Source organism: Oncorhynchus nerka, linkage group LG14 (genome assembly GCF_034236695.1).
Source record: "Oncorhynchus nerka isolate Pitt River linkage group LG14, Oner_Uvic_2.0, whole genome shotgun sequence".
Lineage (NCBI taxonomy): Eukaryota > Metazoa > Chordata > Actinopteri > Salmoniformes > Salmonidae > Oncorhynchus > Oncorhynchus nerka.
This window is the reverse complement of record NC_088409.1, coordinates 101,402,447-101,416,953: the sequence shown is the minus strand read 5'-3', so window position 1 is coordinate 101,416,953 and position 14,507 is coordinate 101,402,447. Positions and strand designations below refer to the sequence as shown.

The window sequence follows — 14,507 nt, the reverse complement described above, 5'->3', positions numbered from 1 at the left end:
GTTGTACTTCCCCGTTCCGGTTAACGTATTGCTCTCCATACAAAATCTCCTTGCTTGGAGGGCGAAACAACATATCGCCCCCTGCTGGAGGGAGACAGATTTCCACCGAGCCTCTTTTCCTTCCTCTGTGGTCCTTTGCTGAAGAGTTTTGAAATCTGCCACACCCCTTTTTGAAATAAGCTATTGTTTTCTCGCTGGAGAACATAAAACATAAAACATAATAAACAATGATATGCTACATATATATATATATAAATATATATATCTATAAAACATTTTGCACAACTAGCTAGTAGTTTTAGTGTACTTGTAGTTTTTGTAGTAGTAGTAATTGTAGTAGTTGTTGTAGTGTAATTGTAGTAGTAGTAGTTGTAGTGTACTTACAGTACGTCTGGTCAAATATGATGTGGTAGTCAACAATGATTGTGTGTGTGTGTGTGTGTGTGTGTACCAGAGCAGTGCTAACGTGAACTCTATTGTGTGTGTGTGTGTGTGTACCAGATCAGTAGTGATGCTTTGGCCCACCCAGAACAGTACTCTCAGATCTTCACCCCCCACCCTTTCGTCGTACCTGGAGGACGTTTCAGGGAGCTGTACTATTGGTCAGTGAAGCTGTCACTCTCTCTGTACCGCTCTGTCTACATATAGCAGACCATGGTCACTCTCTCTGTACTGCTCTGTCTGCATATAGCAGACCATGGTCACTCTCTCTGTACCGCTCTGTCTGCATATAGCAGACCATGGTCACTCTCTCTGTACTGCTCTGTCTGCATAGGCAGACCATGGTCACTCTCTCTGTACTGCTCTGTCTGCATATAGCAGACCATGGTCTTTCTCTCTGTATGCAGCTCTGTCTGCATATAGCAGACCATGGTCACTCTCTCTGTACTGCTCTGTCTGCATATAGCAGACCATGGTCTGACTCTCGTGCAGGGCTACACAGCTCTGTCTGCATAGGCCACACAGACTGGGCAGGTTAGGGGGCTCCTCTCTCTAGGCTGCCAAGACTGCAGGTTCCTGACTGCATAGCGGGCAGGGCTACACAGACTGGGCAGGTTAGGGGTCTGACTGCTAGCGGGTAGGCTACACCTGCAGGTTAGGGGTCCTCTCTCTGTGCACAGCTCTAGGGGTCTGCATATAGGGCAGACAGACTGGTCCTTAGGGGTCTGACTGCTAGTGGGTCTGCATATAGCAGACCATGGTCTGACTGCTAGCGGGTAGGGCTACACAGACTGGGCAGGTTAGGGGGTCTGACTGCTAGCGGGTAGGGCTACACAGACTGGGCAGGTTAGGGGGTCTGACTGCTGCATGGATAGGGGCTGGGCACAGACTGGGCAGGTTAGGGGGTCTGACTGCCAGCGGGTAGGGCTACACAGACTGGGCAGGTTAGGGGGTCTGACTGCTAGCGGGACAGACTATGGGTTGGGGTCTGACTACTTATGGGGACAGACTGGGCAGGTTAGGGGGTCTGACTGCTCGCGGGTAGGCACAGACTGGGCAGGTTAGGGGTCTGACTGAAGTGGGTAGGCTACACAGATTGGGCAGGTTAGGGGGTCTGACTGTAGTGGGTAGGGCTACACAGACTGGGCAGGGTTAGGGGGTCTGGGACTGCCACCGGTAGGGCTACACAGACTGGGCAGGTTAGGGGTCTGACTGCTAGCGGGTAGGGCTACACAGACTGGGCAGGGTTAGGGGTCTGACTCTATGGGGACAGACTGGGCAGGTTGGGGGGTCTGACTAATGCTGGCCCTCTAGGGCTACACAGACTGGGCAGGTTAGGGGTTCTGACTACTAGCAGGTAGGGCTACACAGACTGGGCAGGTTAGGGCCTGTTTGCTAGTGGGTAGGGCTACACAGACTGGGCAGAAGTTACTGACTAATGCTGGCCTTCTACACAGACTGGGCAGGTTAGGGGTCTGACTAATGCTGGCCCTCTATGGGGACAGACTGTGCAGGTTAGGGGTCTGACTAATGATGGCCCTCTATGGGGACAGACAGGCCTGTTCATTCAGAGACCTTACCTCTCAGAGCCCTCAGTATTGGCAGACAGGCCTGTTCATTCAGGGCACTTACCTCTCCAGAGCCCTCCAGGTGTCTGGCTAGACTGTAAACTCTCCTTCCAGACTCATATTAAACATCTCCAATCCAAAATCAAATCTAGAATCAGCTTTCTATTTCGCAACAAAGCCTCCTTCACTCACGCCTTAAACTTATCCTAGTAAAACTGACTATCCTACCGATCCTCGACTTCGGCGATGTCATCTACAAAATAGCTTCCAATACTCTACTCAGCAAATTGGATGCAGTTTATCACACTGCCATCTGTTTTGTCACTAAAGCACCTTAAACCTCCCACCACTCGGCCTGTATGCTCTAGTCGGCTGGTCTTCGCTACATATTCGTAAGCCAGACCCACTGGCTCAGGTCATCTACAAGTCCATGCTAGGTAAATCTCTGCCTTATCTCAGCTCACTGGTCACGATGACAACACCCACCCGTGCACGCGCTCCAGCAGGTATATCTCACTGGTCCTCCCCAAAGCCAAGACCTCCTTTGGCCGCCTTTCCTTCCAGTTCTCTGCTGCCTGTGACTGGAACAATTGCAGACTTTTATCTCCCTCACCAACTTCAAACATCTGCTATCTGAGCAGCTAACTGATCGCTGCAGCTGTACATAGTCCATCTGTAAATAGCCCACCCAATCTACCTACCTCATCCCCATATTGTTTTTATTGATTTACTTTTCTGCTCTTTTGCACACCAGTATCTCTACCTGCACATGTTCATCTGCTCATTTATCACTCCAGTGTTAATCTGATAAATTGTAAGGATTCGCTCCTATGGCCTATTTATTACCTTACCTCCTCATGCCTTTTGCACACAATGTAAATAGACTTTCTTTTTCTGCTGTGTCATTGACTTGTTTATTGTGTTACTGGCTTGTTTATTGTTTTACTCCATGTGTAACTCTGTGTTGTTGTCTGTGTCACACTGCTTTGTTTTATCTTGGCCACATCGCAGTTGTAAATGAGAACTTGTTTCTCAACTGGCCTACCTGGTTAAATAAAGGTGAAATTAATAAAAAAGAGCCCTCAGGTGACACAGGCCTGTTCATTCAGAGACCTTACCTCTCAGAGCCCTCCAGGTGACAGACAGGCCTGTTCATTCAGAGACCTTACCTCTCAGAGCCCCTCCAAGTGATACAGGCCTGTTCATTCAGAGACCTTACCTCTCAGAGCCCTCAGGTGACAGACAGGCCTGTTCATTCAGAGACCTTACCTCTCAGAGCCCTCAGGTGATACAGGCCTGTTCATTCAGAGACCTTACCTCTCAGAGCCCTCCAGGGGACAGACAGGCCTGTTCATTCAGAGACCTTACCTCTCAGAGCCCTCAGGGGACAGACAGGCCTGTTCATTCAGAGACCTTACCTCTCAGAGCCCTCCAGGTGACATACAGGCCTGTTCATTCAGAGACCTTACCTCTCAGAGCCCTCAGGTGATACAGGCCTGTTCATTCAGAGACCTTACCTCTCAGAGCCCTCCAGGGGACAGACAGGCCTGTTCATTCCAGGAGACCTTACCTCTCAGAGCCATCCAGGTGATACAGGCCTGTTCATTCAGAGACCTTACCTCTCAGAGCCCTCCCAGGTGACAGACAGGCCTGTTCATTCAGAGACCTCTCAGAGCCCTCCAGGTGACAGACAGGCCTGTTCATTCAGAGACCTTACTCTCAGAGCCCTCAGGTGATACAGGCCTGTTCATTCAGAGACCTTACCTCTCAGAGCCCTCCAGGTGACAGACAGGCCTGTTCATTCAGAGACCTTACCTCTCAGAGCCCTCCAGGTGACAGACAGGCCTGTTCATTCCAGAACCTTACCTCTCAGGCCCTCCAGGTGACAGACAGGCCTGTTCATTCAGAGACCTTACCTCTCAGAGCCCTCCCAGGGTGATACAGGCCTGTTCATTCAGAGACCTTACCTCTCAGAGCCCTCAGGTGATACAGGCCTGTTCATTCAGAGACCTTACCTCTCAGAGCCCTCCAGGTGATACCTGACCTGTTCATTCAGAGACCTTACCTCTCAGAGCCCTCAGGTGACATGCAGGCCTGTTCATTCAGAGACCTTACCTCTCAGAGCCCTCCAGGTGACAGACAGGCCTGTTCATTCAGGGAGACCTTACACTCTCAGAGCCACTCCCAGGTGACAGACAGGCCTGTTCATTCAGAGACCTTACCTCTCAGAGCCTTCCAGGTGACAGACAGGCCTGTTCATTCAGAGACCTTACCTCTCAGAGCCCTCCAGGTGACAGACAGGCCTGTTCATTCAGAGACCTTACCTCTCAGAGCCCTCCAGGTGATACAGGCCTGTTCATTCAGAGACCTTACCTCTCAGAGCCCTCCAGGTGACAGACAGGCCTGTTCATTCAGAGACCTTACCTCTCAGAGCCCTCCAGGTGACATACAGGCCTGTTCATTCAGAGACCTTACCTCTCAGAGCCCTCCAGGTGACAGACAGGCCTGTTCATTCAGAGACCTTACCTCTCAGAGCCCTCCAGGTGACAGACAGGCCTGTTCATTCAGAGACCTTACCTCTCAGAGCCCTCCAGGTGACAGACAGGCCTGTTCATTCAGAGACCTTACCTCTCAGAGCTCCAGGTGACAGACAGGCCTGTTCATTTCAGAGACCTTACCTCTCAGAGCCCTCCAGGTGATACAGGCCTGTTCATTCAGAGACCTTACCTCTCAGAGCCCTCCAGGTGACAGACAGGCCTGTTCATTCAGAGACCTTACCTCTCAGAGCCCTCCAGGTGATACAGGCCTGTTCATTCAGAGACCTTACCTCTCAGAGCCCTCAGGTGATACAGGCCTGTTCATTCAGAGACCTTCCTCTCAGAGCCCTCCAGGTGACAGACAGGCCTGTTCATTCAGAGACCTTACCTCTCAGAGCCCTCAGGTGATACAGGCCTGTTCATTCAGAGACCTTGCCTCTCAGAGCCCTCCAGGTGACAGACAGGCCTGTTCATTCAGAGACCTTACCTCTCAGAGCCCTCCAGGTGATACAGGCCTGTTCATTCAGAGACCTTACCTCTCAGAGCCCTCAGGTGATACAAGCCTGTTCATTCAGAGACCTTACCTCTCAGAGCCTTCCAGGTGACAGACAGGCTTGTTCATTCAGAGACCTTACCTCTCAGAGCCCTCCAGGTGACAGAGAGGCCTGTTCATTCAGAGACCTTACCTCTCAGAGCCCTCCAGGTGACAGACAGGCCTGTTCATTCAGAGACCTTACCTCTCAGGGCCCTCCAGGTGACAGGCCTGTTCATTCAGAGACCTTACCTCTCAGAGCCCTCCAGGTGATACAGGCCTGTTCATTCAGAGACCTTACCTCTCCCAGAGCCCTCAGGTGATACAGGCCTGTTCATTAGAGGCCTCTCAGAGCCCTCCAGGTGACAGACAGGCCTGTTCATTCAGAGACCTTACCTCTCAGAGCCCTCCAGGTGACAGACAGGCCTGTTCATTCAGAGGACCTTACCTCTCAGAGCCCTCCAGGTGACAGGCCTGTTCATTCAGAGACCTTACCTCTCAGAGCCCTCCAGGTGACAGACAGGCCTGTTCATTCAGAGACCTTACTCTCTCAGCCCTCCAGGGGTGTATTGTAGCAGGGACAGTGAGGTGGATCTCTGTTCCTCCCAGGGACTCCTCAGTGATCAATGGTCTCCTGCTCTCTGGAGATGACAGACACCGCCCGTGGGATGATCCTCAACTTCATCCACCTCATCAACCGGTGAGCTGCATCTGTTCTCTGTCCGTTTGTCCCGTCATGTCCATCTGCCTGTCATGTCCATCTGCCTGTCATGTCCATCTGCCCGTCATGTCCATCTGCCCGTCATGTCCATCTGCCCGTCATGTCCATCTGCCCGTCATGTCCATCTGCCCGTCATGTCCATGTGCCTGTCATGTCCATCTGCCTGTCATGTCCATCTGCCTGTCATCATCCCATCTGCCTGTCGTGTCCATGTGCCCGTCATGTCCATCTGCCCGTCATGTCCATCTGCCCGTCATGTCCATCTGCCCGTCATGTCCATCTGCCCGTCATGTCCATCTGTGTCCATGTGCCGTCATGTCCATCTGCCCGTCATGTCCATCTGCCCGTCATGTCCATCTGCCTGTCCTGTCCATCTGCCCGTCCTGTCCATCTGCCTGTCATGTCCATCTGCCTGTCATGTCCATCTGCCTGTCCTTGTCCATCTGCCTGTCCTGTCCATCTGCCTGTCCTGTCCATCTGCCTGTCCTGTCCATCTGCCTGTCATGTCCATCTGCCCGTCATGTCCATCTGCCCGTCATGTCCATCTGCCCGTCCTGTCCATCTGCCCTGTCCATGTCCATCTTTGCCCGTCATGTCCATCTGCCCGTCATGTCCATCTGCCCGTCATGTCCATCTGCCCGTCATGTCCATCTGCCCGTCATGTCCATCTGCCCGTCATGTCCATGTGCCGTCATGTCCATGTGCCCGTCATGTCCATCTGCCCGTCATGTCCATCACCCCGTCATGTCCATCTGCCCGTCATGTCCATGTGCCCGTCATGTCCATGTGCCCGTCATGTCCATGTGCCCGTCATGTCCATCTGCCTGTCCTGTCCATCTGCCTGTCCTGTCCATCTGCCTGTCCTGTCCATCTGCCTGTGCTGTCATGTCCATCTGCCTGTCCTGTCCATCTGCCTGTCCTGTCCATCTGCCTGTCCTGTCCATCTGCCTGTCCTGTCCATCTGCCTGTCCTGTCATGTCCATCTGCCTGTCCTGTCATGTCCATCTGCCCGTCCTGTCCATCTGCCCGTCCTGTCCATCTGCCCGTCCTGTCCATCTGCCCGTCCTGTCCATCTGCCCGTCATTCCATCTGCCTGTCCTGTCCATCTGCCTGTCATGTCTATTCACCACCAAAGCGGTAAGTTATGCCAACTCCCCTGAATATTAAGTGCCCAGACTTTACATAAACTTTGAGGCTGTGTGTGATAGGTGCTAGAACTCTGACTCCTGAGTTCTGATTTGGCCTGGACAACTATTAACAGTATAATCAGATGTCCAGAGAATTATTCAGACCTCTTTGACTTTTTCCCATTTTGTTATGTTACAGCCTTATTCTAAAAATGGATTCCTCTCAATCAATCTGACACACAATACCCCCTAATGACATCACAATACCCATAATGACGCCAATACCCCTAATACACCCCTAATGACATCACAATACTAATACCCCTAATGACATCACAATACCCCTAATGACATCAATACCCCAATACATCACAATACCTAATGACATCACAATACCCCTAATGACATCACAATACTCCCCTAATGACATCCACAATACCCCCTAATGACATCACAATACCTCATAATGACATCACAACACCCCATAATACAATACTATAATGACATCACAATACCCCATAATAACATCACAATACCCCATAATGACATCACAATACCCCATAATAACATCACAATACCCCCATAATGACATCACAATACCCTAATGACATAATGACATCACAATACCCCCTAATGACATCACAATACCCCATAATAACATCACAATACCCCATAATGACATCAATATAATACAATACCCCTAAATGACATCACAATACCCCATAATAATGACATCACAATACCCCCATAATGACGCTCACAATACCCCATAATGACATCACAATACCCCCTAATGACATCACAATACCCCATAATAACATCACAATACCCCATATAATGACATCCCTAAATACCCCATAATGACATCACAATACCCCCTAATGACATCACAATACCCCTAATGACATCACAATACCCCCATAATAACATCACAATACCCCATAATGACATCACAATACCCCATAATGACATCACAATACCCCATAATGACATCACAATACCCCTAATGACATCACAATACCCCATACCCCAATGACATCACAATACCCCATAATGACATCACAATACCCCCTAATGCCCCATAATAACATCACAATACCCCATAATGACATCACATATACCCCATAATGACATCACAATACCCCATAATGACGTCACCCCATAATAACCCCATAATGACATCACAATACCCCATAATGACATCACAATACCCCATAATGACATCACAATACCCCATAATGACATCACAATACCCCCTAATGACATCACAATACCCCATAATGACATCACAATAATAATGACATAATAACATCACAATACCCCATAATGACATCACAATACCCCATAATGACATCACAATACCCCATAATGACATCACAATACCCCATAATGACATCACAATACCCCATAATAACATCACAATACCCCATAATAACATCCACAATACACCATAATGACATCACAATACCCCATAATGACATCACAATACCCCTAATGACATCACAATACACCATAATAACATCACAATACCCCATAATGACATAATACTGGCGTCACAATAATATGGCGTCACAATCATAATACACCATAATGACATCACAATACCCCATAATGACATCACAATACCCCTAATGACATCACAATAATAACATCACAATACACCATAATAACATCACAATACCCCATAATAACATCACAATACACCATAATAACATCACAATACCCCATAATGACATCACAATACCCCATAATGACATCACAATACCCCATAATAACATCACAATACACCATAATAACATCACAATACCCCATAATGACATCACAATACACCATAATGACATCACAATACACCATAATAACATCACAATACCCCATAATGACATCACAATACCCCATAATATAACATCACAATACCCCATAATAACATCACAATACCCCATAATAACATCACAATACCCCATAATAACATCACAATACCCCATAATGACATCACCCCATAATAACCCCATAATAACATCACAATACCCCATAATGACATCACAATACCCCATAATAACATCACAATACCCCATAATGACATCACAATACCCCATAATAACATCACAATACCCCATAATGACATCACAATACCCCATAATGACATCACAATACCCCCTAATGACATCACAATACCCCATAATGACATCACAATACACCATAATAACATCACAATACCCCATAATAACATCACAATGCCCCATAATGACATCACAATACCCCATCACAATATATGACATCACAATACCCCATAATAACATCACAGTACCCCATAATAACATCACAATACCCCATAATAACATCACAATACCCCATAATAACATCACAATACCCCATAATAACATCACAATACCCCATAATAACATCACAATACCCCATAATAACATCACAATACCCCATAATGACATCACAATACCCCATAATGACATCACAATACCCCATAATGACATCACAATACCCCATAATGACATCACAATACCCCATAATGACATCACAATACCCCATAATAAGCAAGAACTGTTTTTTTTTTTTTTTTTTTTTTCTTTTTTTTTTGCAAATGTATTAAACATAACAGATACCTTATTTACATAAGTATTCAGACCCTTTGCTTTGAGGAAATTGATCTCAGGTGCTTCCGGTTTTTCGATTGATCATCCTTGAGATGTTTCTACAACTTGATTGGGAGTCCACCTGTGGTAAATTCAATTGATTGGACATGATTTGGAAAGGCGCTCACAGGTCCCACAGTTGACAGTGCAGGTCAGAGCAAAAACCAAGCCATGAGGTTCAAGGAACTGTCCGTAGAGCTCAGAGACAGGATGGAGCTGAGGCACAGTTTTGGGGAAGGGTACCAAAAAAAATGTCTGCAGCATTGAAGGTCCTCAAGAACACAGTGGCCTCCATCATTCTTAAATGGAAGAAGTTTGGAGCCACCAAGACTCTTCCTAGAGCTGGTCGCCCGGCCAAACTGAGCAATCGGGGGAGAAGGGCCTTGGTCAGGGAGGTGACCAAGAACCTGATGGTCACTCTGACAGAGTTCCTCTGTGGAGATGGAGAACCTTCCAGAAGGACAGCCATCTCTGCATTCCTCAGTAAAAGGCACATGACAGCCCACTTGGAGTTTGCCAAAAGCCACCTAAAGGACCAAGACAACGCAGGAGTGGCTTCAGCACAAGTCTCTGAATGTCTTCGAGTGGCCCAGCCAGAGCCCGGACTTGAACCCAATTGAATCCCTGGAGAAACCTGAAAATAGCTGTGCAGCGACACTCCTTAATTCAACCTGACAGAGCTTGAGAGGATCTGCAGAGAAGAATGGGAGAAACTCCCCAAATACAGGTGTGCCAAGCTTGTAGTCATACCCAAGAAGACTCAAGGCTCTAATCGCTGCCAAAGGTGCTTCAACAAAGTACTGAGTAAAGGCTCTGAACATTTATGTAAATGATTTTTTATTTTTAATACATTAGCAAAAATGTATAAAAAGTTTTTGCTTTGTCGTTATGGGGTATCGTATGTAGATCGAGGGGAAAAAAAACAATTCAATAAATATTAGAATAAGCCTGTAACGTAACAAAATGTGTAAAAAGTCAAGGGGTCTGAATTCTTTTCCGATTGCACCGTAGGTTAGAATTACCTTACATACAATGTTTTATTTGTCAATTTAAAAGAACACAATACAACCACAAATCTGGATACAATGTTTTAATAATCATCAAATGAAAGATACAAAACGAATGGAATTTTTTGTAATATCTATATTTTCTTTTTCCATTCCTCCCCTCTCCAGATATGGTTTCATCCTCAACGGGCTAGAGTTTACTACGGCGTCGCAGTCAGCCCCCTTCCTGTCTCTGATGGTGGAGAGTTACTATCAGACCACTAACGACACAGATCTCCTCAGGTAGTTACTAACGACACAGATCTCCTCAGGTAGTTACTAATGACACAGACTTCCCCTCAGGTAGTTACTATCAGACCACTAACGACACAGATCTCCTCAGGTAGTTACTAACGACACAGATCTCCTCAGGTAGTTACTAACGACACAGATTTCCTCAGGTAGTTACTAACGACACAGACTTCCTCAGGTAGTTACTATCAGACCACTAAAGACACAGATTTCCTCAGGTAGTTACTAACGACACAGATTTCCTCAGGTAGTTACTATCAGACCACTAAAGACACAGATTTCCTCAGGTAGTTACTATCAGACCACTAAAGACACAGATTTCCTCAGGTAGTTACTATCAGACCACTAACGACACAGATTTCCTCAGGTAGTTACTATCAGACCACTAACGACACAGATTTCCTCAGGTAGTTACTATCAGACCACTAACGACACAGATTTCCTCAGGTAGTTACTAACGACACAGATTTCCTCAGGTAGTTACTATCAGACCACTAAAGACACAGATTTCCTCAGGTAGCGATTCCTTTTTCCCCAACATTTTGTTTATGAATGGGGCTTGTCATGAATGGGGCTTGTTATGAATGGGGCTTGTCATGAATGGGGCTTGTCATGAATGGGGCTTGTCATGAATGGGCTTGTCATGAATGGGGCTTCTGTCATGAATGCTCAAAGGCGTCCATTCTAAAGGTTGGCAGAACTCTCTGTTCAGGTTGTAACGGTTTTGACTTGAGGTTATTGTTTGTAGGGGTGACACGAGGTCGTGCCTAGCAGAGAAACAACTGATTTTCTCCTTTGGTTTGGTTTGGGAATGAGTCTAATCCCAACCTACTCTACTGTGTAGGACTGTTCTGCCAGCCCTAGATTATAATCCCAACCTACTCTACTGTGTAGGACTGTTCTGCCAGCCCTAGATTATAATCCCAACCTACTCTACTGTTTAGGACTGCTCTGCCAGCCCTATATTATAATCCCAACCTACTCTAATGTGTAGGACTGTTCTGCCAGCCCTAGATTATAATCCCAACCTACTTTACTGTGTAGGACTGCTCTGCCAGCCCTAGATTATAATCCCAACCTACTCTACTGTGTAGGACTGCTCTGCCAGCCCTAGATTATAATCCCAACCTACTCTACTGTGTAGGACTGCTCTGCCAGCCCTAGATTATAATCCCAACCTTTCTCTACTGTGTAGGACTGCTCTGCCAGCCCTAGATTATAATCCCAACCTACTCTACTGTGTAGGACTGCTCTGCCAGCCCTAGATTATAATCCCAACCTACTCTAATGTGTAGGACTGTTCTGCCAGCCCTAGATTATAATCCCAACCTACTCCACTGTGTAGGACTGTTCTGCCAGCCCTAGATTATAATCCCAACCTACTCTACTGTGTATGACTCTCTGCCAGCCCTAGATTATAATTCCAACCTACTCTACTGTGTAGAACTGTTTATAATCCCAACCTACTCTACTGTGTAGGACTGTTCTGCCAGCCCTAGATTATAATCCCAACCTACTCTACTGTGTAGGACTGTTCTGCCAGCCCTAGATTATAATCCCAACCTACTATACTGTGTAGGACTGCTCTGCCAGCCCTATATTATAATCCCAACCTACTCTAATGTGTAGGACTGTTCTGCCAGCCCTAGATTATAATCCCAACCTACTTTACTGTGTAGGACTGCTCTGCCAGCCCTAGATTATAATCCCAACCTACTCTACTGTGTAGGACTGCTCTGCCAGCCCTAGATTATAATCCCAACCTACTCTACTGTAGGACTGCTCTGCCAGCCCTATATTATAATCCCAACCTACTCTAATGTGTAGGACTGTTCTGCCAGCCCTAGATTATAATCCCAACCTACTCCACTGTGTAGGACTGTTCTGCCAGCCCTAGATTATAATCCCAACCTACTCTACTGTGTAGGACTGTTCTGCCAGCCCTAGATTATAATCCCAACCTACTCTACTGTGTAGAACTGTTTATAATCCCAACCTACTCTACTGTGTAGGACTGTTCTGCCAGCCCTAGATTATAATCCCAACTCCACTCTACTGTGTAGGACTGTTCTGCCAGCCCTAGATTATAATCCCAACCTACTCCACTGTGTAGGACTGTTCTGCCAGCCCTAGATTATAATCCCAACCTACTCTACTGTGTAGGACTGTTCTGCCAGCCCTAGATTATAATCCCAACCTACTCTACTGTGTAGGACTGCTCTGCCAGCCCTAGATTATAATCCCAACCTACTCTACTGTGTAGAACTGTTTTATAATCCCAACCTACTCTACTGTGTAGGACTGTTCTGCCAGCCCCTAGGTTATAATCCCAACCTACTCTACTGTGTAGGACTGTTCTGCCAGCCCTAGATTATAATCCCAACCTACTCTACTGTGTAGGACTGCTCTGCCAGCCCTATATTATAATCCCAACCTACTCTAATGTGTAGGACTGTTCTGCCAGCCCTAGATTATAATCCCCATCTACTTTTACTGTGTAGGACTCTTCTGCCAGCCCTAGATTATAATCCCAACCTACTTTACTGTGTAGGACTGCTCTGCCAGCCCTAGATTATAATCCCAACCTACTCTACTGTGTAGGACTGCTCTGCCAGCCCTAGATTATAATCCCAACCTACTCTACTGTGTAGGACTGCTCTGCCAGCCATAGATTATAATCCCAACCTACTCTACTGTGTAGGACTGCTCTGCCAGCCCTAAATTATAATCCCAACCTACTCTACTGTGTGGGACTGCTCTGCCAGCCCTAGATTATAATCCCAACACTCTACTGTGTAGGACTGCTCTGCCCGCTCTAGATTATAATCCCAACACTCTACTGTGTAGGACTGCTCTGCCAGCCCTAGATTATAATCCCAACACTCTACTGTGTAGGACTGCTCTGCCAGCCTAGGTTATAATCCCAACACTCTGTGTAGGACTGCTCTGCCAGCCCTAGATTATAATCCCAACACTCTACTGTGTAGGACTGCTCTGCCAGCCCTAGATTATAATCCCAACACTCTACTGTGTAGGACTGCTCTGCCAGCCGTAGATTATAATCCCAACCTACTCTACTGTGTAGGACTGCTCTGCCCGCTCTAGAGCAGGAGTACCTGTTCTGGATCGGAACCGCTCTGTGGCTGTTGAAGTAAAGGGGAATAAGCACGTTCTGAACCGTTTTGATGTACAGGTGGGCCTGCCCAGGTAAGGAACACAACAGGAACATTACCCTCATCCCCTTCAATACAAGACACAACTTTATTTTGTCCATCTGTCACAACACAAAATCCCACCCACGTACATGTATTTTTGGAGTTGATTTGTGTGTGTGTGTGTGTGTGTGTCTGTATCTGTGTGTTGCGTCTGTTACTTTTCTTCCAGACCGGAGTCCTACAGTGATGATCTAGAGCTGGCTGAAGGTCTGACCGAGGGTAAACGTTAATTCCCTACTTCATGAACAAACAACATTCCCCATCATGAACACACTATCTATTGGGTTGGTCTGAAGTACTTTAGAGTAGAGGGAAGCCCTTTTTGAGACCTGGTCCTTAACCTGCGTCCATCTTCCTGAACTCAGATGCTGCAGAGAGGCTGTGGAAAGAGCTGCATTCAGGAGCAGAGTCCGGGTGGGACTT

At 47.0% G+C, this 14,507-nt stretch overlaps 1 protein-coding gene across 1 annotated transcript in view; it reads left to right on the top strand.

Annotated features, from left to right (window-relative positions):
- Positions 1 to 483: 483 nt before the first annotated feature.
- Positions 484 to 14,507, top strand: part of LOC115125051 (trehalase) — a gene marked incomplete at its 5' end in the record, with an annotated part of 19,438 nt that continues 5,414 nt past the window's right edge. The window contains 8 exon segments of the mRNA XM_065000647.1: positions 484 to 602; positions 5,688 to 5,721; positions 5,723 to 5,778; positions 10,747 to 10,860; positions 13,955 to 13,992; positions 13,995 to 14,076; positions 14,254 to 14,303; positions 14,450 to 14,507. The exon segment at positions 14,450 to 14,507 is cut by the window's right edge and continues 143 nt beyond it. Coding sequence (XP_064856719.1) covers positions 484 to 602; positions 5,688 to 5,721; positions 5,723 to 5,778; positions 10,747 to 10,860; positions 13,955 to 13,992; positions 13,995 to 14,076; positions 14,254 to 14,303; positions 14,450 to 14,507 — 551 coding nt within the window.